Raw genomic sequence first — 25,916 nt, 5'->3', positions numbered from 1 at the left:
ATGCTATTTTAAATGGAATTGCTTTCTTAATTTTCTTTTTGATTTGTTCATTGTTGGTGTATAAAAACACAACTGATCTTTATTTGTTGATCATGTACCCTGCAACTTTGCACAGTTGAAAGCTGAGAACTCTGGTAGCTTTCTTGTGGATTCTTTGGTTTTTCTACATGTAACATCATGTCATCTGCAAATAGAGAGTTTTACTTCTTCTTTTCCAATTTAGATGCTTTTATTTTTTTCCTCTTATATAGTTTCTCTAGTGAGAACTTCCAGTACAGGGTTGAATAGCAGTAGTGAAAGTGGGCAGCTTTGTCTTGTTCTTATCTTTCAGTCTTTGACCACTAAGTATAATTTTAGCTCTGCATTTTTCATAAATACTCTTTATCATGGCAAGGAGTTCTATTCATAGTTTTATGAGTGTTGATCTGAATTTTAAATTTTATTAGATTTCATTTAGATTACATTTAAATTTAATCACGTGACTTGATATTTTATGCAGTTTTAGATCTCTGCAAGTCATCTTCCCATTCTACTTTTTTTCTCTCTTTTTTTTCCCCTCTGTGATTAGTCTTCTTGATAGAATCTTCTTTTGGGGTTACATGGCTTGTAGGATCTTAGTTCCCCAACTAGGGGATTGAACCCAGGCCCCAGCAGTGAAAGTACAAGTCCTAACCACTGGAGTCTAGGGAATTCCCAAGATTCCTTTGTTACTAGTTGTTAATAATCCTTAGCATTTCCCTAAAGAGATAAGATACACTAATTTTTGTCTTAAAGCTAATTATATTTAAGAGTGAAGCCCTTCCTCATTGGTCTAGTTGACTATATATGTATATCTCGAGTGGACACACCTGAGAGAACTTTATATTAGAAGAGAGTGAGGACCCAGAATGTGTTCTTCAGGTATAGTGCTAACTTATTTCGAAAGCCACTGGTTCTGAAAAGAGTAAGCCAGTTAGGAAATGTTATTACTCATGCTTAACAGTCTGCAGCCTAAGGAAGAGAGAGAGTTTCATGACCCTATGACCTGTCAAATACTGTTTTCCCTTCCAGAGATCTCAGCCTTGGCTTACTATTGTTTTCCTTTTCTAGGTAATCAAATGAATTTCCTTCATATGTAAAACTTTTCTTTGCTTCTTTCATTTTTATAGAAATGGCACTCTTAAGACATTACCTAAGATAATGGGGTTCTTGCCATCAGCTTGCTGCTCTACTCCATAATGAATTTTCTGTGTATTTGTTCCTTAATTCTAGTTCATTTATTTCTTCTTTTGATTTTTTTTCAAACATTTTGTGAACTACTTCAGACATACAAAAAGATAAGAAATAATAAATGAATACCTGTGTTTATGTAGCCCAGATTACAAGATAAAATATTGCCAGTAGAGCCAAAACTTTTGTATATCCCCCTTCCTGTCACAACTACCGCTCTCTTTCAGACGTTGGTTTCAAATAGTCTCTCATTAAAAAAACAACAACACAGTTTTCCTTCAAACACTAAAAGCAAGTGTCCTAATGTTTAAGAAGAAAAATACTAGGTTACTTCTTGCCTTTTCTTTTCTAACTTGAGATTGTATTCCCCCATTTGAAAAGGCTGGAATTCTCAGGTTTCTCCACAAACCTAAAGCACCTTAAGAAATCTTCCATGTATGACAGTGAAAATGATTATTTGATGACCGAGAAGAGAAGGAAATAGGCTAAGTCCCATTCTAGTCCATCTTGTCTGTCACCAGGAGAATTTCCACAGGTCAGTGTTCCACCTTTGCCTCATGGATTTTTTTAAAACTGCTGCTTTTAAGCAGCCATAGTCTCAGGTTCTGCAAATGGTCCTTTTATTTATCTATTTTGATACCGCTTATGAGCAGCACTTTTTAAAAAATCCATGAGGCAAAGGTGGGACACTGACCTGTGAAAATTCTTCTGGTGACAGACAGGATGGACTAGAATGGGGCTTAGCTTACTTCTCAGTATCTTCAACTCTCTGGCTTACAGAAATCTCCTGGGAGTTGCCTAGAACATTTAGAAGTGAATAGACTATCTATCCCTCTTTTACTTTCCTTCCAAATAACCCATTACCCTTAGGTTTTTTTCCTTACCTACTCATTCTGACTACCTCTTACTTTTGTTACAGAGGACCTAAAGAGTAACCTTAGGCCTAAGTTGTTTAAGGAAGAATCAGGAGATTTATAATTAAAATTTTGACATTGTGATTATTACAATTAAAACACATTTTTAACTACCAGTAAAAATATCTGCTATCTAGGGAAAAACGGGGTTAAACCTGGTAAGAAGGATGGCTTGCTGTGGAAATAACTAATTGTCATAATGTGGTAAGTTCTGCTTTGCTCTGCTTATATAGTTACTTGAAGTTCCTTCTGGCCTTAACTGCCTGGACAAATTATAGTGGCCTTACTGTAGCTGGTATTATTGGAAGACTGACCTGTATTTCATTGGATTTGCCAGCTCATGGAGAACCAATGGTGATTTCTTCTGAAGTTTGCAGCTTTGACTTTCCTGATGCAAGTGCTTTTAGCTACTAAGTAGGTTTTTATTTTGCACTGTGTGTTTACTAATCTCCTAAGTATCGACTGTCATGCTGTACCAGCTCTCTCTATCTGTAGCCCTTATGCTCTCATCGCACTGTATTTGTATACTCTTTAGAGTGTAAACATTTCAGATGAGCATTTGCATATGAAATGAAGCAACTTTTCTTGACTTTTTTGTATATAGACTTCCCAATAGAGAACAGTCATTCTAGATTTTTGAGGGCAAGACAGAGGGGTGGAGCTGCTTTGAAAAGTCTGTTACAGGAAGACCTTTCAAGTTAATATTTATTGAGCTATTCAGTGGAAGGTGCTAAAGATAAGATGGTACCTGTCCTCCAAACCAGAGTGATCATACTTAGCAGAATGTGAGTTACAGAAGTTGTTTGAATGAATGTCTGTTCTCTGCTTATAAAACAAGACAGAGTGAACAGATACTGTAATAGAGTATAAATAAGTTAGGGAGAAGGAGCAGAGATTAATTCAAGCTCAAGATACGCAGAAGACTTCATGGCAGACAGAGTTCTTGTTTCAGCAGGACTTTGAAAAGTAAATAAGAGAAAAGGTTTGCTAGGAGGGGAGAATGGAGGGTATTGCTGTTTATGACTTGGATAAATAAGAAGTTGGAAGCTTAAAAGTGCCTGGAATATTTGGTGTGAGTTGAAACATTGAGTGCATGAAGGAATAATAGTTTGAGGGGAGAGGCAGGAAAAACTCTTGATGCCAAATCAGCAAAGGCTGTGAACTTGAAGTTGAGGATTCGGGGCTTTATTCTTCAGCCCTGAGATTGTTTCTTACTGGCTGAGGTGGAAAAGGACATGGGGTCCCCCAAATCATTGCTCTCATGACCACTGTAACCAGTAGGAGTGGCTTACTTTTCAGGTGTATTGGGGTGAAGGTAAGACTCTTGAGAAACCCACAGCCCAGAGTCTTCCTCAGTGAGGGCATAAAACTTGACTAGTTCAGTTTTTTCCTCAGTATTGAAATTTTAGCCTCCAGAACACATTGATTTTTGCCTTCTGCAAAGAACAAAATTCTCTCCTTTTTTTCTAATTCAATTTTTATTTTATATTGGAGTATAGATGATTTATAATGTTATTCTCTACTGTTCTTAATTCAGAAGTAACTTCTGTGAGTGGGCTCCCCTGTCCGTGGAATTCTCCAGGCAAGAATACTGGAGTGGGTAGCAATTCCCTCCTCCAGGGGATCTTCCCAACCCAGGGATCAAACCTGTGTCTCCTGCATTGCAGGCAGATTCTTTATCATCTGAGCCACCACAGAAGCCCTTCTGTGAGTGGACTTGCTGTTAATTTATTTTTTTATAAAACATAAATTGTTTGGGTCTAGGATAGGACTCTATACTTAAAGGGCCACCTAGTAAATATTTCAGGCTTTGGGAACCATACAGTTTCTGATGTAACCACCCAGTTTTGCCACATAAGGTGAAAGCAGCCATAGATAGTCCATAAACGAATGGGCATGGTTGTGTTCCAGTACAGCTTGATTTGCTGACTCTTGTCTAGAATTTTCTTGCATTTAAGCCAGTTTCGTATCTGGAGGGGAAGAAAGAATAGGGCAAGTTATTATTGCGTAACCAATTCCTGTAACTCCGGCAGCTGTGGCTCACAGTGGCCATTATCTTTTGCACTGTACTGCCTTCATATGTCTAATCCTAGACAGAAGTCTTTTCTTCCGTTCTCCCTCCTCTCCGTCCTGCTGTACCTTCTCAAATATTTTGAGTGCTCAGCATGTAGCAGATGGTAGTCTGAGCGCTGGGGACAAGTGGTGAGCAGGCAGAGTCCCTCTCTCAGATCAGTGGAGGTGACAGTCAATAGCAAACAAAGCAGTTACAGATCGTAAGGAGCCCAAGCATTGTGCTGAGATGGAGGGTGACCAGGAAGGCAGTGCCTCTTGTGTAGCGTAGGGGAAGCTTCTCTGAGGAAGTGAAGGTTAAGCTGAGGCCCGAAGTTGAGAACGAGTTAATCCTGCAAAACCTGACAGGTTTTTTTTATGACAAGAGTCAGGAGATAGTCATCCTCTCTTCCTTTTCCCTCTGAATGTCAGTATAGACATGGCATGGATAACATTTAAATTGTCATTAAAAAAAATAGAGTTATTTTATAAGATTTTTTCCCCTCCTTTCAGCTTTATAGGCAAGGCTAAAAGCAGTCAGCATAGGTGGAAAGTTTCCGACTTCTGGTTAGTTACGCATGTACATAGTGAGTGTGCGTGGAAGAGTTGGCTGCACAGTAAAGGATTGGGTGTTGCGGCCTGTTGCGTAGAGCTCCGGGGGTGTGGGGTTTGTCAGTACGTTTCTGTAAGGTCGAAGCCTCGTGTGTCCCGTGTTGCTGCAGCCCTCCTGAAGGACGTGTGCTGCGGTGGGCTGGTGGGGCCCTCTGCTGGCCACTGTCGCTCACAGTCCTCTGCCTGCCGCAGCCAGGAGAGGCTCTCGGGAGGACATCTCAACTGGTTAGGCCCTGGGATCTTTGCAGGTCCCTGTCATATTACAGGCTCCTTAGGTCAAGCCTTAGAGGAATACTCACAGGTAGGCTTGTGTATTTCCCTAACTCCTGTGCTCTCTGCTTCTTCCTTCTCTGTGGCCCTCTGCTGACTGGTGTTCCTTGCTTGACTGGCTCCTGGTGCTTTGGTGGAAGGGAAGGAGGTAGGTGTGGGCTGAGTGTATGGACTGAGTGCTGCTTTTATGTTTTCACCTGCTGTCTTTGGCAGCTAAGTACCCAGCTACAGCTGCTTAACTCTACTGACAGGATGTTGACAGATGCACAAAATAAATATAAGTCGGGTATGTGTGTGGTAGCTTTTGAAAATTTGTACAGGAGGAGCATGTTCTACTTGAAGTGACCGTCCTGCAGAAACCTTGACCTAGATAAATTCACCTTTTTGGCTTGGTTTGGGGTTTTAAGTTTTTGTTATTGGGGTATTTTGTTTGTTTTGTTTGTTTTTCATTTTTATTTTGTCCCAACATTTTCCTTTATAGTCCACCATTAGATATTGATCAGTTGAAGCTCATTTTAAGACTCGTTGGAACCCCAGGGGCTGAGCTTTTGAAGAAAATCTCCTCAGAGTCTGTGAGTTGATGTCTTGATTGTAATTATCTGCCCTGTTGGGAGCCCCTGCCACTTCCCTTCTGTCAATCTGTACTTTGACCTGGGTATGTTTGTAAGCACATGTGCCCTCTGTGTGCTGACTCCAGGATGAGGTGTGTGTGTACGTGTACCTGCCTGCTCACATGCATGAGTGTGTTTTGTTTTCTCTCTATCTGGGTACAATACTGGAGCATGGGAGCTTGTGTTGGGCAGTCGTATCACAGTAAGTGAGATTTGAGATTCTCATTCATTCCAGGAGATGGAAAATTTGTTGTCTCCATTCTCCAGCCCTGACATCATCTTTCTCAGAGTTTCACTCAAGGGCTCCTTTCACTTTTTTGGTTAGTATTTATCCTCAAAGCATGAGCGTTACCCTCTGTCAGTCTAGCTTTCTCACTAAAAGAGTGGAAAGTGCGTTGCCTGCACTCCCTTGCCCTTTCCCAGGAGTTACTTGCTTTTTATTGCCTTGGAATAGACAACTTGCACATCCTGGGTAAGGTGTGTGTTCTCCACGGGGGTCTGTATCTACCCAGTCTCCAGACCGTCAGAGGTAACATCCCCACTCCTAACACCTCGGATCCACAGGATGAGGGTTGTAAATCCTTCTCCCACAGCCTGCCTGTGTAATTACAAGTTTGAGTACCCTGAGAAAAATCTTTGGAGCTTAAGCCTTCCTGCTTCTAAGCAGGCATTTAGAGAGAAGCCATGGGAATGTGACTCTGGCTTACTTGGGCTTGCTTGGTCATTTTCTTGGGCTACAGGCATGAGAGAAATTAGGAAAGCCCAGTCTTTCTCCCTTTTCCCATCTGTCTGCTGCCAGGCAGTTGGATAAAAGGGGAAAAGAGCTGTGAAGCCAAGTTCCAGCTGTGCCTTCTGGATTCTCCTCCCAGTGTTTCTAACTGAAGGATTCCTTTGCCCTGTTGGAAAGACTGCTGGGTAGCCAGAGGCAGGCTTTTCATTTGTTTCATTTACTTATTTAAGATGAGGAAGCAAAAGCACAGGAAGACTGGGACTTGCCCAAGTCACGCACTGAGTCACTTGACAGAGCTGAGTTTACATCCCAGATGTTCTGATAACATGTTCTAAACTTTAATCTCATGCGATTGCACACTGTTTTGAAAGTCATTGTCAGAGTTATCTACCAGAGTGTCAGCCAGAAGTGTTTTCTTTTTGCTTTTTGAAATGCAGGAGCTGGATTGGAGTGAATCAAAGAAGAGATGAGACAATGCTTAGAGAGGACGGTGCCTTTTTGTTTTAAATGCTTTTGCTTAGAAAGATTGTCTAATAGAGAGGACACGGGGCAAGAGAGAGTGGGATTAGGGAGGAGCTCAGTTTATTACTGAATAGTGCTCATGAGACTGAGATAGCAAGTGCATCCTCTCTGTCTGGAGATGGCCACTAGCAGCTCTTTCTCAGTCTTCTCATCCGCCCTTAGCCATCTGCCCTAGAGATATGTGCTGGTAGAAGAAAAAGGGTGGGTATAAAATGATAGTATTTACCTGTTGTAATCCATTTTTTTTTAAGTGCCTGCCCTAATAATGAAATGTCTTTATGTGAAATAGGGCGCATCATACATTTCAACATCTCTCGCATAGAGTTGAGCATAATACAGAAGTTAAATAACATGGCATTGAGTATAGGAATAAGAAAATGTGTTTTTTTTCCTCCTATGTAGTTACAGTGAGTACATAAAAAGTAATTTAAACATTGAGAAGAGTAGACAAGATTAATTTTATGTTAGTAATAGTGCTCAAGTACCAGTTTATTGTAGAAGCACATGATGTGTGAAACATGATGTCTAAATAGCAAAGCCAAGTGAGTAAAATTGTTTAAAGCTTTTCAACATGAAAAACGTATTAGTGATGGAATGTAGTAAACAGAGAAAGCCAATAGGTATATTCCTTACTCCTGAAAAGTAGTGAAGTGATGCCATTATTATTGATTGATGGAATTCAGTCAGTAAATACTAGGACATTCTGAGGAAGAGAGTACAGTCATAGTTGGACTGACGGAGAACAAGTTAGCATGTGCCGTGAGAAAGGGGGTAAATGAGTCATGATGGATGTCCAGAGAGTATTTTTTTGGCTGATGACCCAATACCTAAAGTAATCAGTGAAAGGACAAAAATAAAAAATAAATCATATGAAGAAGACAAAAGCCCTTTCACTGACTCACTTTCAAAATTTTTGCTGAAAATATTTTATTCCTGAACTCCTGACAAAAATGGGATATAATAACCTATTTGACTAAAGGAGACCAAAAAAAAAAAAAAAAAAAACCATGGAAATGTACAGACCAAGTTATTGTTCATAGAAAAGAGAAAGGTGGCAGGATTTTAACATTTTAAAACCCAGCTGATACTACTGTTGCTGGTTTAGTTAGTGACCCCCTTTTGTTTCTTTCTCTTAGCATGCAGAGTACTGTTTGTTATGTAATTTGTTTAGAGGTAAACCTGAATTTATTGAGAATGTTAGAAGAACTTCACACCGTCTTTTGGATTTGCTGGCCTGTCTTTGGGCCAGGGAGCGTGAGAGGCAGGGTGGAGCCGTGGCTCCAGCTCTTTCCTAACAGCCAGCTTTAAACATGTGTTTGTAGTAATCTGACCACTAAGGAATTTAAGTTCTGAGGATGAGCTCAACTGGAAAGATCATTGAGAGAAGCCACAAAGAAGTGCAATTATTTGATTACAGTACTTACTGAAAATGGTGCTACAAGAGAAGGAGGGAATTAATAAATACCAAGAAAGGGAATATGAAAAGGTTTTTATTGTGCTGAGGATTTTAAAAATCCCACCACTCTGCTTTAACAGCAACACATGATAAACAGTTCTTGTGGTTGTGTTAAAATTGATGGACCAGCTAAAAGAGAGAAGGTTAGAGTGCAATGTATCTACATCTGCATACATTTGGAAAACCTCAGAGTTCTGCCTTTGTCAGATCAGATACTCAGTGTTTTGCCAGCTTCCTCCCGGATGTTTTTTAAGCGAAGTCAGTCTGTTCACCTGTTAAAGGGACTTGTGGGAGAAATCACTGTGGCATGCTGTAATACGGCAGCAGCTGTGACTTCTGTTTTGTCTCTGCTGTTAGCTTCTCATTTTCCCCCACTTCCCCTTCACTTACCACTGTGTGTTTGTGGCATGTATTTTAAATGTATCACTAACTGCTGTCCTTGAAGCTTGGCCTTGCGTGTCAACACACATACCACCTTGGTCTTACATTAGGAGGGGTGGTATTTTAGAGAATCACCAGAACCTGTGCCACAGAAATTTAACCTGTACCTGAAATGGTTACATTGGACATTTTATTTTGTCTGAAGTTGAATCAAAATGTTCTGAATCCTCTTCATTTATCCCACAAGCAAACAGGTTGTGGCCATCAGTACTCGGAAACAGTTCTCTGGCTGGCATCCCGGATCAAGGGGCAGTCTCTTTCCAGGGAGCGTAAATATTTAATGTTAAAGATCATGCTAAAACCAAAAAAAAGTTTTTCTTCTCCACTTGGCCCATCACTGGCTCCATGGCTACTAACTCTCATGCCATTCACAGATGCATGCTTTCACGTGCAGCCCTGGGCCCTGACCTGGGGTGGGTGGGGTGGGTGGGAGTAGATTTTTTGTTTGGGGGTGGCTTTTTGGCCTTTTCTAAAACTTTTTGAGTTGAAAGTTATTTTTTGCACTGTATGCTTAACAATGCCCTTGACTAGGCATCTTAAGATATTAACCAGCTTCAGCAGATTATGCGTCTGACGGGGACTCCCCCTGCTTATCTCATTAACAGGATGCCAAGCCATGAGGTGAGAACAAATTGACTGTGCAGGAGTATCTAATTCAGAAGGCCACATTCGCATTTTACTGCCACTGTATAACCAACACAGATTGTAACGTCACTGAATGTTTGCATGCGCCTCTAGGGCGACTAAGGCAAAGACTGCCTACCTGCTATTACAACACTTGATGTTTGGGATTAAAATGTCACCCAGTCCTGTGAATGGAGAATATAATGTATAGACTTGTACATAGAAAATGATGTTATTTATGAATTTAGTGCTCAAGAGGAGGTTTGTGTTTTCCTAGGGTCCTATGCCTACAGTCAGGGTATGCTACCACTGAATAATGTTTAATTGAAGGTGTATTAACTGAAGGCCGTTAGCATGTTTTCCTATTTATCCATTTTCTTAATGACCAAAAGAAGAGCCTTTATTTAAAAACACCTATAAAATATCTAATGCTGAAAAGTTCTATATTTAAGATAAAATATGCAAATAATGTAGAAAACTATGAACACTTAGGGTTAGGTGCCTTTTTTTTGTTTTTACCAATGCTTGGCTATTTAATCTAAGTCTCCTTTTACCATCAGAGGTGATTGGGGCACTTCTTTTTAAGATGTCCTTAATCTTTTTGGGAATCAGGTTAGCCACATGGCTTTATTCAGGTAGTCTTTACATTTATCTTATTAGAGGTAAGACTGTTCTCTGTATGACGTGGTCTCTCTCACCTCTGTTTTCCCTTCTTTTATCTGCATGCTCAAGTAGGAAGGGATAACAGGCTTGTCAGTAGTTCAATTCCTAGAGCTTTCTTTTCAAATCGAGAAGATTCTCAGCTGCTTCTCAAAGAGGGCCTCTCCTGTTTGCTCTGCACACGGTGTTTAAGAAGGTGAAGTTATTAAGAGGAACAAACTACTATGTGTAAAAGAAAGCTACAAGGATAGGAAATACAGCATAACTCTATATGGAATATAATTTATAAGAAGTTTGAATCACTGTTACAGACCTGAAACTAATATATATTAATATTAGAGATCTAATTTATATATATATATGTAAATTTTTAAAAATTTTAAAAGATGAAGTTGCCCTAGCAGCTAGAACTTTTTCTAACCTTGTTATGTGTGTGTGTATACATACATACATAAATATACATATATACCTTTACTGTTGAGCTGTATTAAAAACAGGAATTTCAAGGAGGTAGTTTAGATTTAAAGAAGTTTTATCTCAGCTATTCAGACTGATTATGAGATTTTTTTTTTTCTATGAAACAGGGAAGGTCATAGATTTAATAGCTAATACGTGAAGCACACATTTATGAACCATTTGTATTTATATGATTATTCTCAAGACCAGTTTTTATTTTTGCCTTTATTAAGAGCTATCAGTCCTTGAACGTATTTTAGCACCTTGAGTTCTTAGAATAAAGGCCAGAAATTATCAAGTTGAAGCATCCTTAGAAAATGAGAGCAGGCTTTCCTTTCTAAAGGCAACAGTGATAGCAGCTGATGTTTATTTGAGCTCTGCCTCTGAATCCAAGGACAGTGCTAAGGAGGGTGTTGGTTTGTTATCGCAAGTCCTCCCTTCAGCCCTTTGGGGTTAACACTGTTGTTAATCCCACTTCATAGATGAAGAACTCAAGACTTAAAAGAGAGTAAGTAATTCAGGTCTGTCCCACCCCAAGAACCAAACATTATAAAATCTGAATTTGTATATAAATGTTCTTTTGTGTCAAAATTTTACTTGGAAGCTCTCCCACTAGTTTTATCTTGCTTGAGTATCAGGATAACCATATGATATAGGCAAGCCAAATACTGATATCTAATAATAATACTAATATTTTACGGATGAGGTCATTGATATGCTAGTTAAGACTTGCCCAAGAAGATGTATCTCATAAGTGGTAGGGGAAAGATTTCTGCCTAAGCTGTGTAACTTATAATCCACTATTCTTTATTACTCTTATTAAGTTGGTTTAATATTTTTTTAAAATGTGTTTGAACCTCTTAGCATAATATAAAGCTTATGTTTATTTCCTTGTTACCAAAAATATTTTGTTGACAAGGTTTAATACTGACATCCTTTTAATATACTGAGAGTCCCTGCTGAGATCAGCTCATCAAAAGATGGTTGATCTTAGACTTTCTTTGGGAATACTAAACCCTATGCCAACTTCAGCTTTTTTAGGAAGACTGTCTCAGGAAGGGCTCCTTCTTAGATATCTTGGCCTCATAATTTTAAACTTCTGATCATGTGACCAGAATGCTAATGAAAGGGAACTTAGCTGGTTAGTACTTTAGTTCACTTGAAATTTTAACTGGGAGATAGCAGGAATAAATAAAGATGATGATGGTAAATAAGAAAGTTAGGATGGCAGTGAGAGAGAAGTCTGTGATGAATATCAACAACATTCATAAACATTGACGCTAGCAGACTTTGTCAGTTAACACTTACTCATGACAGGACCAGGAATCTTTGAGAGCAGTAAAAATATTGAACAAAGCCATTTTGAAAACCCTTTGTTTTACAGGCAAGAAACTACATTCAGTCTTTGACCCAGATGCCGAAGATGAACTTTGCAAATGTATTTATTGGTGCCAATCCCTTGGGTAAGTTGACTGTATCCTCGTCTTGTGGATATTGAATTGGCCATGACATAGTTAGGGATCCTCTGGACTAATATAATACTGTTAATGAAATCTCGGAAGGTGATAAATAGTGCTGTGTTATCCATGTTTGTGTTGTCAGACTGTTTATCTCATGACATGCGTATAAATATAAGATCACAGAATTTGATGGGGGAAGTAAGTGGGAACAGTGAAGAAAGGAGAGAAAGCAATGGGAACGCTGGGAGAAGAGACCTAGGAACACGGAAGAGAAGCAGAGGGAAGCCTGTGACCCGGTCACCACTGCCGTTGTTGGCGGAGTCTGTGCTGAGGCTGGAAACAGCTGAAGCACAGAGGGTGGTTGGCGCCCCACGCGGGCGCCCTGCAGTGTGGCACACCCTGCCTGCGGCTCCCCAGTGCTGCCGAGCCTGTCGCCCTCGCGTCCTCTTCCCTTCCCCGTCCTCTTTTGCCTTCAGACACCTAGCCATTCTCTCTTCTCTGTGAAGCTTTGAAGAATGGCTCCATCTTCCTTCCTATCACCACCATTTCCAGGGTCTTTGGCGAAGGGACTTGACAGTTGTGTGCTGCCTTGGCTGAAAAGGAGCTGCTTTGTTCCTTAAAACTGGGGGCTGGTGTGTACTTCTTTTGGTCCCCAAAAGTGGCATTGCCTGAGGTCCTAATCCCCTGACTCTAGGAAAAGATGGGGGACAGTGCTATCCAAAGAAAGGCAACGCCAAAGAACATGCAAACTACTGTACGGTTGAGCTCATTCCATATGCTAGCAAGGTCATGGTCAAAGTCACTCAAGCTAGGCTTCAGCACTACGTGAACTAAGAATTCTAGATGGACAAGCTGGGTTCAGAAAATACAGAGGAACCGGAGATTAAATTGCCAACATTCATTAGATCCTGGAGAAAGCAAGAGGATTCCAGAAAAACATGTACTTTCTACTTCATTGACTATGCTAAAGCCTTTTTGACTGTGTGGATCTCAACAAACCATGGAAAATTCTTAAAGAGATGGGAATATCAGACCACCGTACCTGTCTCCTGAGAAACCTGTATGCAAGTCAAGAAGCAACAGCTAGAACCAGATATGGAACAAATGACTGGTTCAAAGTTAGGGGGTATGACAAGGCTGTATATTGTCACCCTGCTTATTTAACTTACATGCAGAGTACATCATGCAGAATGCCAGGCTGGATGAAAAATAAGCTGGAATTCAAAGATTGCCCAGAGAAATAATTAACAACCTCAGATATGCAGATGTTGCCACTCTAATGGCAGAAAGTGAAGAGGAACTAAAGACCCTCTTGATGAGGGTGAAAGAATAGGGTGAAAAAGCTGGCTTGAAACTCAACATTCAAAAAACTAAGATCATGGCATCCTGTCCCATCACTTCCTGGCAGATAGGAGTGGAAACGGTGGCAGATTTTATTTTCCTGGGCTCCAAAATCACTGTGGACGGTGGCTGCAGCCATGAAACTAAAAGTTGCTTACTCCTTAGAAGGACAGCTGTGACAAACCTAGACACTGTATTAAAAAGCAGAGACGTCACTTTGCCAACAAAGTTCCATCTAGTCAAAGCTGTGGTTTTTCCAGTAGTCAAGTTCAGATGTGAGAGTTGGACTATAAAGAAAGCTGAGTGCCAAAGAATTGATGCTTTTGAACTGTGGTGTTGAAGAAGATCTTGAGAGTCCCTTGGACTGCAAGGAGATCTAGCCAGTCCATCCTAAATGAAATCAGTCCTGAATATTCATTGGAAGGACTGATGCTGGAGCTCCAATATTCTGGCCACCTGATGCAAAGAACCATCTCATTAGAAAAGCCCCTGATGCTGGGAAAGGTTGAAGGCCAAAGGAGAAGGGGGCAGCAGAGGATGAGAAGGCTAGATAGCATCACCAACTCAATGGACATGAACTTGAGCAAACTCCAGGAGATAGTGGAGGACAGAGGAGTCTGCCCTGCCACCGTCACGGTCGGACACAGCTTAGGGACTGAACAACAGCAACAGAAAAATCAGACATGGCCCTCCCTATGACGAGAGTGGAGCAATGCTGTGATAATACAACAATCAACCTTCTTATTTTTCTGAAGTTGTATGTCAGTAGTATGTTTTTAAATCTCAGTTTCGGTCATTCCTCTGCTTAAGGGTCCCAGCAGCTGTGTTTCGGGTTTAGTTTCATCCTTCTGAGAGCTGACGACAGCCTCTTCAGAAGTTGGAGTGAAGGCTAAGTGGCTTTACCTTTCTAAGTACTTTACCCACAGTGATTGCTGAAGAGCGGTTTAGTGTTCCTATGATAATTCTTACAATAGCAGAGATGCTCATGCTCGGAAGTGTTGAGCTTGTCGGCCTTGGAGATGGAGAATGTGTCAGGGCTCAGCTGGATCACTCTCATGTCTAAGAATAAATCCACAGACTCATCAGGGGTATACAGAATTCTGCCAGGGTTGGTTTGGGTCTGTATCTGCCCTGGTTTACTCTCACTGCCTTTGTATGATTTATTTATACTGTATTATCTAGTTCAAGGGTCTGTGAGAAGCTCTCTTTGAGTCATTAAGTACTGTAGGATATTAGGAAATTATGTTGTAAGCTGGTAGCTTCCTTGTCTGTCATTCTGTTATGAATTTTTTCATCATCTCAGCTCATGTTTTAGGCATGGCAATGCTCACTGTGATTTCCTGATGGTTGGCTCAAAGCGATTTATTTGTTCATTCATTCTTCCAGGGAAGGGGGGATATGTGTGTCCCAGCAGCTTATTGGGGTCACTTCCATCCTGATAAGCATCCCCCTTCTCTGGAATCGTGACATTTAATCCTTCAAAAAAGCTGGATACCACTTAGCACTGTAGACTGCAAAAGGAGGCTTTGGGCCACCTGCTTCCCAGCACTGCAGTTCTCAGTGTTTACACAGACCTGTCAGTCCACTGCCAAATGCTGGCGTCGTAGAAAGAGTCTCTTCTTACAGGCAGAACATGGTGTAACCTGACCAGGAACTCGTGCCCAGCATGTTAACCCAGCAGGAATACACCAACAGTGTAAATACTGACAGCCCTCTTTTGTCAGTCTCTGACTTCATGTGTCACCATTATTCTCAAAACATGAAGTAAAACTTAAGTTGCTGTTTGCGTATGTATTTGTATCTGTCAAGGTCTTAGAGGAATCTTTTTCTTAACCCTGATCTTATTTATCAAGGTGTTGGTCATTTTACCCTGGGGTGGCAAAGGCTCATCATATGATCCAGACAGCACCTGATGAGGTTATTGTTTCTAAGAAGAGAATATATGTCTAGGCAATTTTCTGAGTGCTTTAAGGTGTAAGCTTATGAACTTGACACATAAATATTCACTTTGTTACTGTATTCCTTTGAAATCCACATTTCTCTTTTAGAAGAAATTCAACTCTGGAATTGAGCCTGAAGGATGGGGGTCTTTTACAGCCTCCAGTGTACACAGCGTGGATCTCTTCAGGAAAAGGACCCCCCCACTCCCCACCAGCCCTTGACTACCCATCCCTGCCCCCTCCCACATTTAAAGAACAAACAAGAATTTGCAAAGCCACAAATGCCTTTGCTTCACAACAGTGATAACTGTGGTCTTTATTATTTGTCCTCCCATGTGCTACCATTCTGAAACTCAAAACATCATCATTTATAGGAATTAGATGGGAAAAAAAAAAAACCACGATTCTGTGACCCCCAGCTAATGAAATAGTTGCTGGGAAGGAAAATCAGTGGATGCTGAAAGCTATAAGTGAAAGAAACTGATACTCACCTAGTGCTGACAGGGTACTTGCTTAAGGCAAAAAAGAAACAGCTTAACCCAGTGATCAAATTTAGCATCATTATTAATGGGACAGATGGCCTTAAGGTACCATTAAGTACACAGCATCACCTATGAAATATTCTTGCCAAACATGTTTAACCCAATTCTTACCAAATTTTAGATTTACCAGGGTTTTCAGAAAATACAGGGGATAGAGGAAAACAAGGGTACAGATACATGATAGCACAAGACAGTTTTGTGGGGGAGTCTTTTCAGGTCAAAGTTAGGAAAAATGGGGGTTAGAGGCAGGGGGCGATTATTCTACAAATAGAAGAGACTAAGGAAATTCAACAAAATGCAATGCATGGTCCTTAATTGGATCCTGAAGGCAATGGCACCCCACTCCAGTACTCTTGCCTGGAGAATCCCATGGACGGAGGAGCCTGGTAGGCTGCAGTCCATGGGGTCACGAAGAGTCGGACACAACTGAGCGACTTCACTTTCACTTTGAACAAGTTACTAGATATAAAAAACACCTTTAAGATAATTGAAGAAAGCTTAACATGACCTGGATTTTAGATGATGTTTGGGGATTATATATTTGTCAGATGTAATAACAGTTTTATGATTGTATAGGATGCCATCTTTATGGTGAAACATTTATAGGTAAAATTGCATGTCTGTAATTTTATTTTAAAATGATTCAGCAAAAAATGTATGTATATACAGATAAAGATATAAAGTAAGTAAAATATAAATAATACATCTCAGAGCAGATACTTTGGAGAATGGGTATGAAGGATCGAAACTCTGTGTTTGCTTAATAAGGCATAAATTTTTGGTAACGTGTTAAAAACTCTTCTTTTTTCCTTCCCATCCGTGGTACTGACAGCTGTTGACCTGCTGGAGAAGATGCTTGTATTGGACTCAGATAAGAGAATTACAGCAGCACAAGCCCTTGCACATGCCTACTTCGCCCAGTACCACGATCCTGACGACGAACCGGTGGCTGATCCTTACGATCAGTCTTTTGAAAGCAGGGACCTCCTTATAGACGAATGGAAAAGTAAGTCATAGCAGGGTGAACATCTGCCTTTTTGAGAACCTAGATTTAAGAATCTTTCTTAGGTGAGCCACTAACCAAAGGCTGTGAAGGTGGGGGGAGTTTTTTCTGGTTGTATCCAGCTCGTTAAAACTTGCAGTGAGGGTCTCTTCCGTGGAATGAGTATGTTCCTCTGTTGTAGATGATGCCCCTCTGGACCTTTGAGGTGCTTCTGTCTGGTCTGATTTTGTGCACAGCCCCTCACATCTGCATAGAGCTTTGAGGTTCTCAGAATTTCTGCATTTATACTATCTCTTTGAGCTAAGTAGGGAATAGGGAATTTTTACAGCTTTACAAACAATAGAACTTAACAAACAATGAAGAGCATTTATATCTTATCTCTTAGCTTAGACCTAGTTAAGGATACAGCCAGAAATGGAACCCAGGTCTCCTAGACCCAGTCTCATCTTCTTTTCATAAAACACAAATCCAGAACTTGAGTTAAATCCCAAAGCCAGGATTATCTGTTGCTGTAGCATATGGGGGACTCCCCTTGTGGCTCAGCTGGTAAAGGATCCACCTGCAGTGCAGGAGATACGGGTTCAATCCCTGGGTTGGGAACATCCCCTGAAGAAGGGAAAGGCTACCCATTCCAGTATTCTGTATAGTCCATGGGGTCGCAGAGTCAGACACAACTGAACAACTTTTTACATTTCCCAAATAATTGGTTTGCTACTCTTAAGCATCTTCTCCAGAGAGCTTTTAAAGAGGAGGCACTGGATGACCCAAAAAATTGTTCTTCTATATGCATCCTTGAACTTTAAGTCACACGTTCACACACAAGCAATGAGGCCCGTTGAATCAGTAGCCTGGACAGGGAGGGAAGGGACTTGAGCTTAGACGTTAGGGTGGCTTCCCAGCAAAGTGAATGTCTGAACTCTCACATCCTACTTTTCCTTCCTGATTCCTAGGCCTGACCTATGATGAAGTCATCAGCTTTGTGCCGCCACCGCTTGACCAAGAAGAGATGGAGTCTTGAGTGTCTGGTTTCTATTCTGTTGATCCCACTTCACTGTGAGGGGAAGGCCTTTTCATGAGAACTCTCAAAATATCATTCAAGTGCCTCTTGTTGCAAAGATTTCCTCCATGGTGGAAGGGGTGTGTATGTGTATGTGTGCGCGTGCGTGTGTGTGTGTGTCTGACTTTGTGGGAGGGTAAAACATGATGAGCAAACTATCACAGTGACTCTACGTGGAGTGACAGATGCTCCGTGGCGGCCTCTGCTTGCTCTTGTTCATGAGAGGCCACGAGGCAGGCAAGAGCTGCCACCTTGTATGGTTTTTTAAAAGCAAAGTAAAAAAATATTAAACATCCCAGACCCTGGTCATGCTTTTGCCATCTTGGCCTCTCCTGTGGCCCCACCTTGATGCTGAGGGTCGGCTTTGGCCACATCCCACGGCGGCTCACACCTCCTGGCTGCTTCACACGGGGCGCCGTCCCTCATTCTGTGTCAGCCGAAAAGGACCAGCTGGCTTCTGTGCACTAGGCCATGACTAACTTGCTTAGTGTGGTTCTTGGAACTCAGCAGGTATACCTGAAACCATTAAATATGTTTGTGCCTTAAAAGGAGAGGAGAAAGTGTGGTTAAGAGAGTGCAGCAGATGAAGTTCTGAGCCAGGCAAGTAGTCAGGTTGTCGGGCGGCCACGTGTGAACCCGGAGTAGACAGGGCGCCTTCAGAGGCAACGTGTGTGCATGTGTGAGCATGCGTGTATGTACGTCCCTCTCTTCCTCCCTCACCCCGCCCCACCCCCAGGTGTCATTGCCATTCCTCTGCATACCCCACCTTCAGTGCAGAGATTTCTTAAGTACTGGCCCCAGTAGTCAGAAGCTGGTTCCTGCTATCAGTGTACCTCCTGTGTGCTCTTTATTCCTAGCAGAGTGATGATCTGTTTTGCACGTCTTGCTATTTGAGCATGCACGGCTGCTTGTCCTGTTCTCTTCGGGAGGCCCTGGTGCCAGGCAGGTTTGCCAGTGAAGACCTTATGGGTAGTTCAGAACCCATGTCACCTCGGCTGATGCTAAGGGCAGGTGACATCATCCTCTCTTCAGCCCCCAGGACTATTTTGTGTTGAACACAAGTGATAACTCCAGGTGCTTTTGATGTGAAAACTATGAAGAAATGGAACAGATGGATGTATAGCATTTCCATTCTTGCCATCTGGTTTTCAACAAACTATTTTTGGGGAGCCGTCAACCAGGAAAGATAAGGGTTTGTCCCAGGAATATCTTAGACTTTGGAAAACAAGTCATTCTCTTCACTCCCAGTAACCAATGCTAAGACATGCTAAAAATCAAAGTGAAAAATAAAAGCTCATGAGGCCAGAAACTCCTTTTGCTCTTTGTCTAAATATGATTATTTTTTAAAAAGTGATGAGGTATCTTTTCCACCCTTCTTTGGAAAAGGGTCTTCTTGGCAGCTTAACATTGACTTCCTGGTCTTGGTTTGGGGAGAAATAAATTTTCGTTTCAGAATTTTCTATATGGCAGGAATCCTTTGAGAATGTGATTCCTTTTGATGGGGAGAAAGGGCAAATTATTTTAATATTTTGTATTTTCAACTTTATAAAGATGAAATATCCTCAGGGGTGGAGAAGAGTTGTTTTCATAATTTTCTGAATTTCAGGCATCTTGTGATATCATAAAGGCCCATATATTTAAGCCTTTTATGAAAGAAGAAAGTGTAGATCCACTTCCAGTGTTGGCTGTGTGGCAGAGTCTCATATTTGGGCCAAGATGTTTCCCTTTCTCTGTCATGGCGCAGCACTGCCTACAGTCCAGAGGGACAGGGTGGGACCTGCAAGTCAGCTGGCGCAGGAAGGAAGGAGGCAGCTGGTGGTGATCACACCTCACCCAAGATCTGCCCCCTCTTTAAAGGAAAACGAACGCAAAGTCCTCATCTCCTTTATATGCAGTTCAAATCCTCATGATCCACAGCAAGTGAACTTTTATCAGCCATGTTTTGCTGTAAATGCTAGTGTGATTTCCTACAGAAATACTGCTCTGAATATTTTTTTTCATAAAGGTCTTTGCACATGAGACCATATACATGTTAAGAGGCTGAATGTGCCAGGAGCCCGGACTCAGCTGGAGGAGCCTGTGGAAGAAGAGCTCCTTGGTTTCTGAGCGCAGTGCTCCCATCTCCTGATTTCTCTGAACAGGAAACAAAAGAGAGAATGAAGGAAAATGCTGTCTTATTTGTATTCATGAACTTGGCTGTAATCAGTTATGCCATATAGGATGTCATACAATACCACTGGTTAAAATAAAGCCTATTTTTCAAATTTAGTGAGTTGCTCAAATTTATTGTATTTTCCTCTTGATTGTTTTTGTTCAGTGCACAATATAGCATTATATCAGTGGTCTTTCAGCCGCCGCCTGGCATATGTTTCTGACAGATCTTAATGTGACTCCTCTAAAATGTAGAAGACGTTGATAGAGCTCCTTGTGCAGTTTATGGTGAAGCAGATCAGACTCTTCAATGTGGGTGGGAAAAGCAAAGGACAAATAAACAAGATATCACACTACAGTCTACACTTGGCTGTCAGAGCGGCCTAGGACAGAAGAGGTCAGCATACTGGGGCCCAGGGACCAAATCCCGTCTACCTACCACCTGTTGTGTAGCCCCCTAAAAGTGGGCTTTTTACAGTTTTAAATGGTTGAAGTCAAAAGAACAATATTTTTGTAGCATGTAAAAAATAATGTAAAACTCAAATTCCAGTGTCCATAAATAAAGCTGTGTCAGAACACAACCACATCTGTTTATGTGTTGTCTGCGACTGCTTTTGTGCTACCACAGAGTTGAAGAGTTGTGACAGACCATATGGCCTACAGTCTAAACTGTTCACTCGCTGACTCTTCATGGGAGTTTGCTGACCCCGGCCTAGCATTTAAATTTCCTCATCTGAAACATGAAGTTTGTTTAAGTATGAGTTCTTTTCAGCTCTGACGTTCTCAGACTGTCTGTACAGACCAATGCTTTTATTTAAAATTGTAGGGAGAAGTTTGGATGTGTACACTGTTCATAGACTTTTGAGCAAATGTATTTGATGCGTCTTCTGTTGCATGGCCCTTGACCATATTCTTCAAAACTACTGGATTGCATCACAAGATGAAAGAGTCACGAGGTCTCACAGCTGTTCTCAGGGCCTGTATTGTGGTGCTTCCTTTCTCAGTTGCCCAGGAATGCTGACGGGGGTCCCAGGGTGGGTCGTGAGGCCCAGCCAGTGAGGATGTGAAAAGTGCAGCCAGGGGTTTTGTCCTGTGCTGTGTTGGTCCTTGACTGGCAGCTGGGAATGACAGGGATAGAAGGCAAAGCAGGCACAAGCTCTTGTCCTCATTCTTACCCCCCTCCGTTTTCACATGTGATACATCAGTCCCTATAAAGAGCAGACCGTTGTAGAAATATTTTGCCTTTCCATACAAAATCAGTGCTGTGACGCAGCCTTCCTCCTAGGCTGCTGAGAGCAGAGGGCCTGCTTAGCTCAGGGAGACGGCTGGCACCAGAAAAATCTCACCTAAAAGTGAATCCACTTAAAATGGGGACCAGAGTTTTCATTGTATATTGAGGATTGGTGAGGGGGTGGGGGGTGGGGAGAGGAAGTCTAATGGGGACTTTCATCATGAAAACTGAACAGAATTATAAAAGCTTGTAATTTCAAAAATATTCAAGAGTTACATGATTATTTTTTTGAGTAAAACCATGTTTAGCATCTTACAATATTCTTCCCATCTCATTTTTGCAGCATAATCATAGAGGGAATTTTTTCCAAAATACATGAGATCTGGGAGTTCCCTGGCAGTCCAGAGGTTAAGACTCCACGCCCCCACTGTAGGGGGCACAAGTTCAATTGCTGGAAAGGGAACTAAGATCCTTCATTCTGCTCAACAAGGCCAAAAAAAAACAAAAAATTGAGATCTTCCTCAGTTTTCCTATGGACCTCAATCTCTTGATATTCACATTGTTCTTTTTTATAAGTGGTCACCTTGGTGATCACCTTATCACCTCTCCCTTTACTGTTACCCTCTGAGTCTGCCAGATCCCACAGTTTCCAGTGGCTTTGCTTGAGATTTGAGTAGTTTTCTAGTGTTATTTGTCAAGTTCATCAAATCCACTATTGGCAAAATTTGTAATTATTGCAATTAATCTGCATTATGTTTACTGTTTGTCATATGCTTACAATATGATCAATTAGAGACGAATAAAAGACTAGAATGGGTAGGATGGGCACTTGTTGGTTTATCTCATGCAGCCCATACTGGACCTCGCCCAGGTCCCAGTCCCCTCCCCTGCTTCCTTATCATCTGGGATAGACAGGCACCTCCGCCCTCTGGAGAGCGGCAGGCCAGTGAAGGGCTACAGCGGCCACTTTGTTCCCCTCTTCAGTGCTTCTCGCCACAGCTTCATGCCACTCCCCCCCCACACCCTGCCCCCGTGGCATTGCTCTAAAGGCACAGTGCTTTCTCTGTCACCTGGTCTTTGTAGGTGATAGTCCCTTTGCCTAGGACCCCCTGCCTTCTCCTTCCCCACTCCTCTGGGCTAACTTCCCTGTCACTCCCTCTGTAAACCTTCCCTGAGCATCCCCAAGCTATGACTAGGCGTGCCTTCTGTATGCTTTTTGGTACTCATCTGCCTTGATCAGGGGTGGCACTGATCACATTGCTTTGCCATTGTCTGGTGTCTGTATCACCTGCTCAAGAGAAAAAAACACGAAGCTTAAGGACACGGGCTCTGGAATCAGTCTGCCTGGGTTCAAATCCCAGCCTCTCCTTGTGGTACAAATCTGGGAAAATTATTTTTCTCTCTCAACTTACTCACAGGGTCATTGTGAGGATCAAATGAGTTAAAGTATGTAAAACCTTTAGCATACAGTAAGTGCTCAATAAATGTTAGCTTAGGGCTGTATGTCCTTGAGGGCACAGACTCATACACACTAGTGTCCCCATCACTTCACATGGTACCTGGCATACAGTAGGCATCTCATCTTTATTGACTGAGTCAGTGAATGACTGTCATTTTTTAATCACTTGAAAATCATCTTGTCCTCTGTTTCCTGTTTTTAAAACTGCCAGTCCACAGAAGCAAAGACCATCTAAAGAAGAAAACCAAATATATACAGACTATCTGCACTAAGAAACTGTGCTGTATGGAAGTTCCCAGTTTAAGAGACAAGTATTAGAATTAGTTTCTGATTCTCTTGGCGTCATTTGCTTGTCATTCATGTTGGATGCAGAGCAACTTAATGAACTGGAACAATAATCCAAAGGTTATTGAAGATAACTGTTATTGAAGATGGCTGTTGTCCATGATCTAGATAATTTGTTTTCCCATCCATCTGCCACTTTAAAGCAAAAATAACAGGAGCAAAGTAGGGGAATTGGAAGTCCTTAGGGTATCTTGCACCCTCATTCAGCCATTCCACAAACAGCTTTTGGGTAAGTTCCACATATCAGGCACTGAGAACATGGGAAAAAATAAAAGATTGCTCTTGGAGTTGAGGTTCTAATGGAGTGTAAGAGTCATAAACCATGACTGTACCGCTTGCTTCCCTGGCATTGCAGAACAGAACCCCTGAGTGTCTGTTGCTTGTGGCCATTTCTGGGCCAGATGCAACCTTTGGTTACACCTTCCTGGTACTCAGCAGACAGGGAGTGGGATTTTCCTGTGGGAGTCCTGGGCCTGTGTGTCCTCCCCAGGTGTTACCTTGACCTGATCAGCCGGTTCCACTAGCAGGGCTGCCGACCACATGGCCGTCTGTTTCCGGTTTGAGGTGTGACGTCATTGTACCCCGGCACGAAAGCCCATTCCCATGCCGCCATTGCTCAGACGTGACCCATTGCACACTCATGGCTCTGCCCAGTGACCGAGGTGGTGACTCTCTGATAATAGCTGCTGACAAGGTGCCTGTGGTAGGGAGTGTCTCCATCTGGAGGCTGTCCTCCCCCCGCAGGCCCAACCCTGCTCCCTGCTCCACCCAGCCTCTCCCAGGCCTGCATGGGAGTCAGGTACCCACTCTACCGTGTTCCTGTAACTTGCACCAAGCTTAACTAGTGTCAAGGCACCTGCTAGGGTACTTTTTCTAACAACGTATTGTTATTGCTCTTTCATGACACAGATAAAACATGTTTATTGCTGAAAAGTTTTGAATGTAGCTATGGAACATCTATTGTCCCACTACCTGGAAATGATAGCTGTTGGCAGGTTGATGTAACTGCTAGAAAATTTTCCTGAATCTGTAAATGTATGTAACATTTATAAAAACAGATGCTTATTATTCAGTCATCTGTGTCAACAGATGGTGTTGAAACAACTGGACCCCCTCCTTACCTCCCTTTAGCCACAATCACGTCCAGGCAAATCAAAGATTTAAATGGAGAAAGGTGTTTGAAGCATATCCCAAGCCCAGAAGCTGTAAGACAAAGGCTAATGAACTTGGTGACACCCAGCCTGGCAGGATGTAGTAAAGGTGGAAGCTACCCATCCCTGTGAGCCTGCATTCTGTGTGCATGCTAAGTGGCTTCAGTCATGTCCAACTCTTTTTGACCCTATAGACTAACCCAACAGGCTCCTCTGTCTATGGGATTCTCCAGGCAAGAATACTGGAGTTGGTTGCCATGCCCTCCTTCAGGGGATGGACCCAGGGATAGAACCCACATCTCTTATGTCTCCTGCATTTGCAGGCAGGTTCTTTACCACTAGCGTCTGGGAAGCCCATAAAGTGAAGTTTCTCAGTTGTGTCTAACTCTTTACGACCCCATGGACTGTAGCCTACCAGGATTCTCCATCCATGGGATTTCCCAGGCAAGAGTACTGGAGTGGGTTGCCATTTCTTTCTCCAGGGGATCTTCCCAACCCAGGGATTGAACCTGGTCTCCTGCATTGTAGGCAGACACTTTATTGTCTGAGCCTGCAGGGAAGTCCGGGAAGCCAGCAAAATTTGGTTGAATGGATTAAGGCTTTATAAAGCATTGCGGAGTAGATACTGAGGACAGAGAAACAAGACACTCATGCCCTCAAGAAACTTAGAGTTTAACTTTGTTTGAAATAACCGACAATTCAAGTCTAGGCCTGCTGAACCATGATCCTACGGGAGTCAGAAGAGGGAGAGGCCAGTGGGGAGGAGTGGCCAGCCCCAAGAAGTGCTACTGAGCCAGGCCTTGAGGCATGAGGGTCCTCTCCATCCTTGGCAAAGCAGAGGAATGGCATTCCAGAAGAGCAGCTCAAGCAGAGGTGTGGCAACAGAGATGACTAAGATGTTTGTGAGACGGTTAGCACAGACGCTGTGAAGGATCCGATTAGCAAGAAAGGCAGGGCCCTGATGGGGGCAAGCCTTGTCCAACAGGCTAAGAACTTTAAGTTTGATCCTGAAGGCAACTGGGAGCTAAGAGGGTGGGGAGTGACGAGGAGGCGAGGCTGCTCTAACCAGGAAGATTAGTCGCAGCTGGTTCGCCTGTTACACCTGCTTAGCCCGGCTTTCAGGCTGTCCGGCTGGTGCGCCCTCCCGAGGCGACCAAAGCTGGATCCCCAGCCCCCTGCGGGTTAGGAGGGACAAGGGTGGCCTCGGGAGGCCTGGCAGGGCCTGTGAGGCAGGGTATAGGGGACCAGCTGGTGGTTTGTCCCCCAGGGGTCCCTTACTAATCCCTGTTGCCACATCTTTGCTGGAGCTGCTCGTGGTGGCTCATGGGAGCTGGTTTTATGTCTCTCTTCTCAATTCTGTGTTCAGTGATGTCAGGTTGGTAGTGTGAACTTGGCCACAGAGGAGGTATTTACACCCCCAAGATTGACAGGCACTAGGCATCGGTGCTCCCAACCCCCAACGCTGGTTGTCCCACACCCCACTGGCCTGTTTCCTTCTGGAAGTCCGGGGGATTCCGTTATTAGATTTGGAGAAGGGTAGGAAGCGAGATTCTTTTGTTTTTTGACCACACTGCGTGGCACGTGGGATCTTAGTTCCCTGACCAGGGATTGAACCCCTGCCTCCTGTGGTGGAAGCATAGATTCCTAACCACTGGATTGCCAGGGAAGTCCCAGGAGATTCT

The 25,916-nt window shown here is 42.6% G+C and overlaps 1 protein-coding gene across 5 annotated transcripts in view; it reads left to right on the top strand.

Moving 5' to 3' along the window:
• MAPK14 (mitogen-activated protein kinase 14) overlaps positions 1-20,165 on the top strand; it is a 75,162-nt gene extending 54,997 nt beyond the window's left edge. For 2 of the 5 annotated variants that reach the window (XM_006050391.4, XM_044930802.2), the window contains exons 9-12: positions 9,356-9,435; positions 11,939-12,017; positions 16,670-16,843; positions 17,791-20,165. In XM_006050391.4, the coding sequence (XP_006050453.1) occupies positions 9,356-9,435; positions 11,939-12,017; positions 16,670-16,843; positions 17,791-17,858 (401 nt within the window). In that variant the 3' untranslated portion in view covers positions 17,859-20,165. Of the gene's footprint in view, positions 1-5,546; positions 5,627-9,355; positions 9,436-11,938; positions 12,018-16,669; positions 16,844-17,790 lie in introns of those variants that run through there. The other 3 variants (XM_006050390.4, XM_044930804.2, XM_025271059.2) reach the window with 2 other exon arrangements.
• Positions 20,166-25,916: the final 5,751 nt, after the last annotated feature.

Source organism: Bubalus bubalis, chromosome 2 (assembly GCF_019923935.1).
Source record: "Bubalus bubalis isolate 160015118507 breed Murrah chromosome 2, NDDB_SH_1, whole genome shotgun sequence".
Taxonomy (NCBI): domain Eukaryota; kingdom Metazoa; phylum Chordata; class Mammalia; order Artiodactyla; family Bovidae; genus Bubalus; species Bubalus bubalis.
This window is presented reverse-complemented; position numbering and strand designations above follow the sequence as displayed.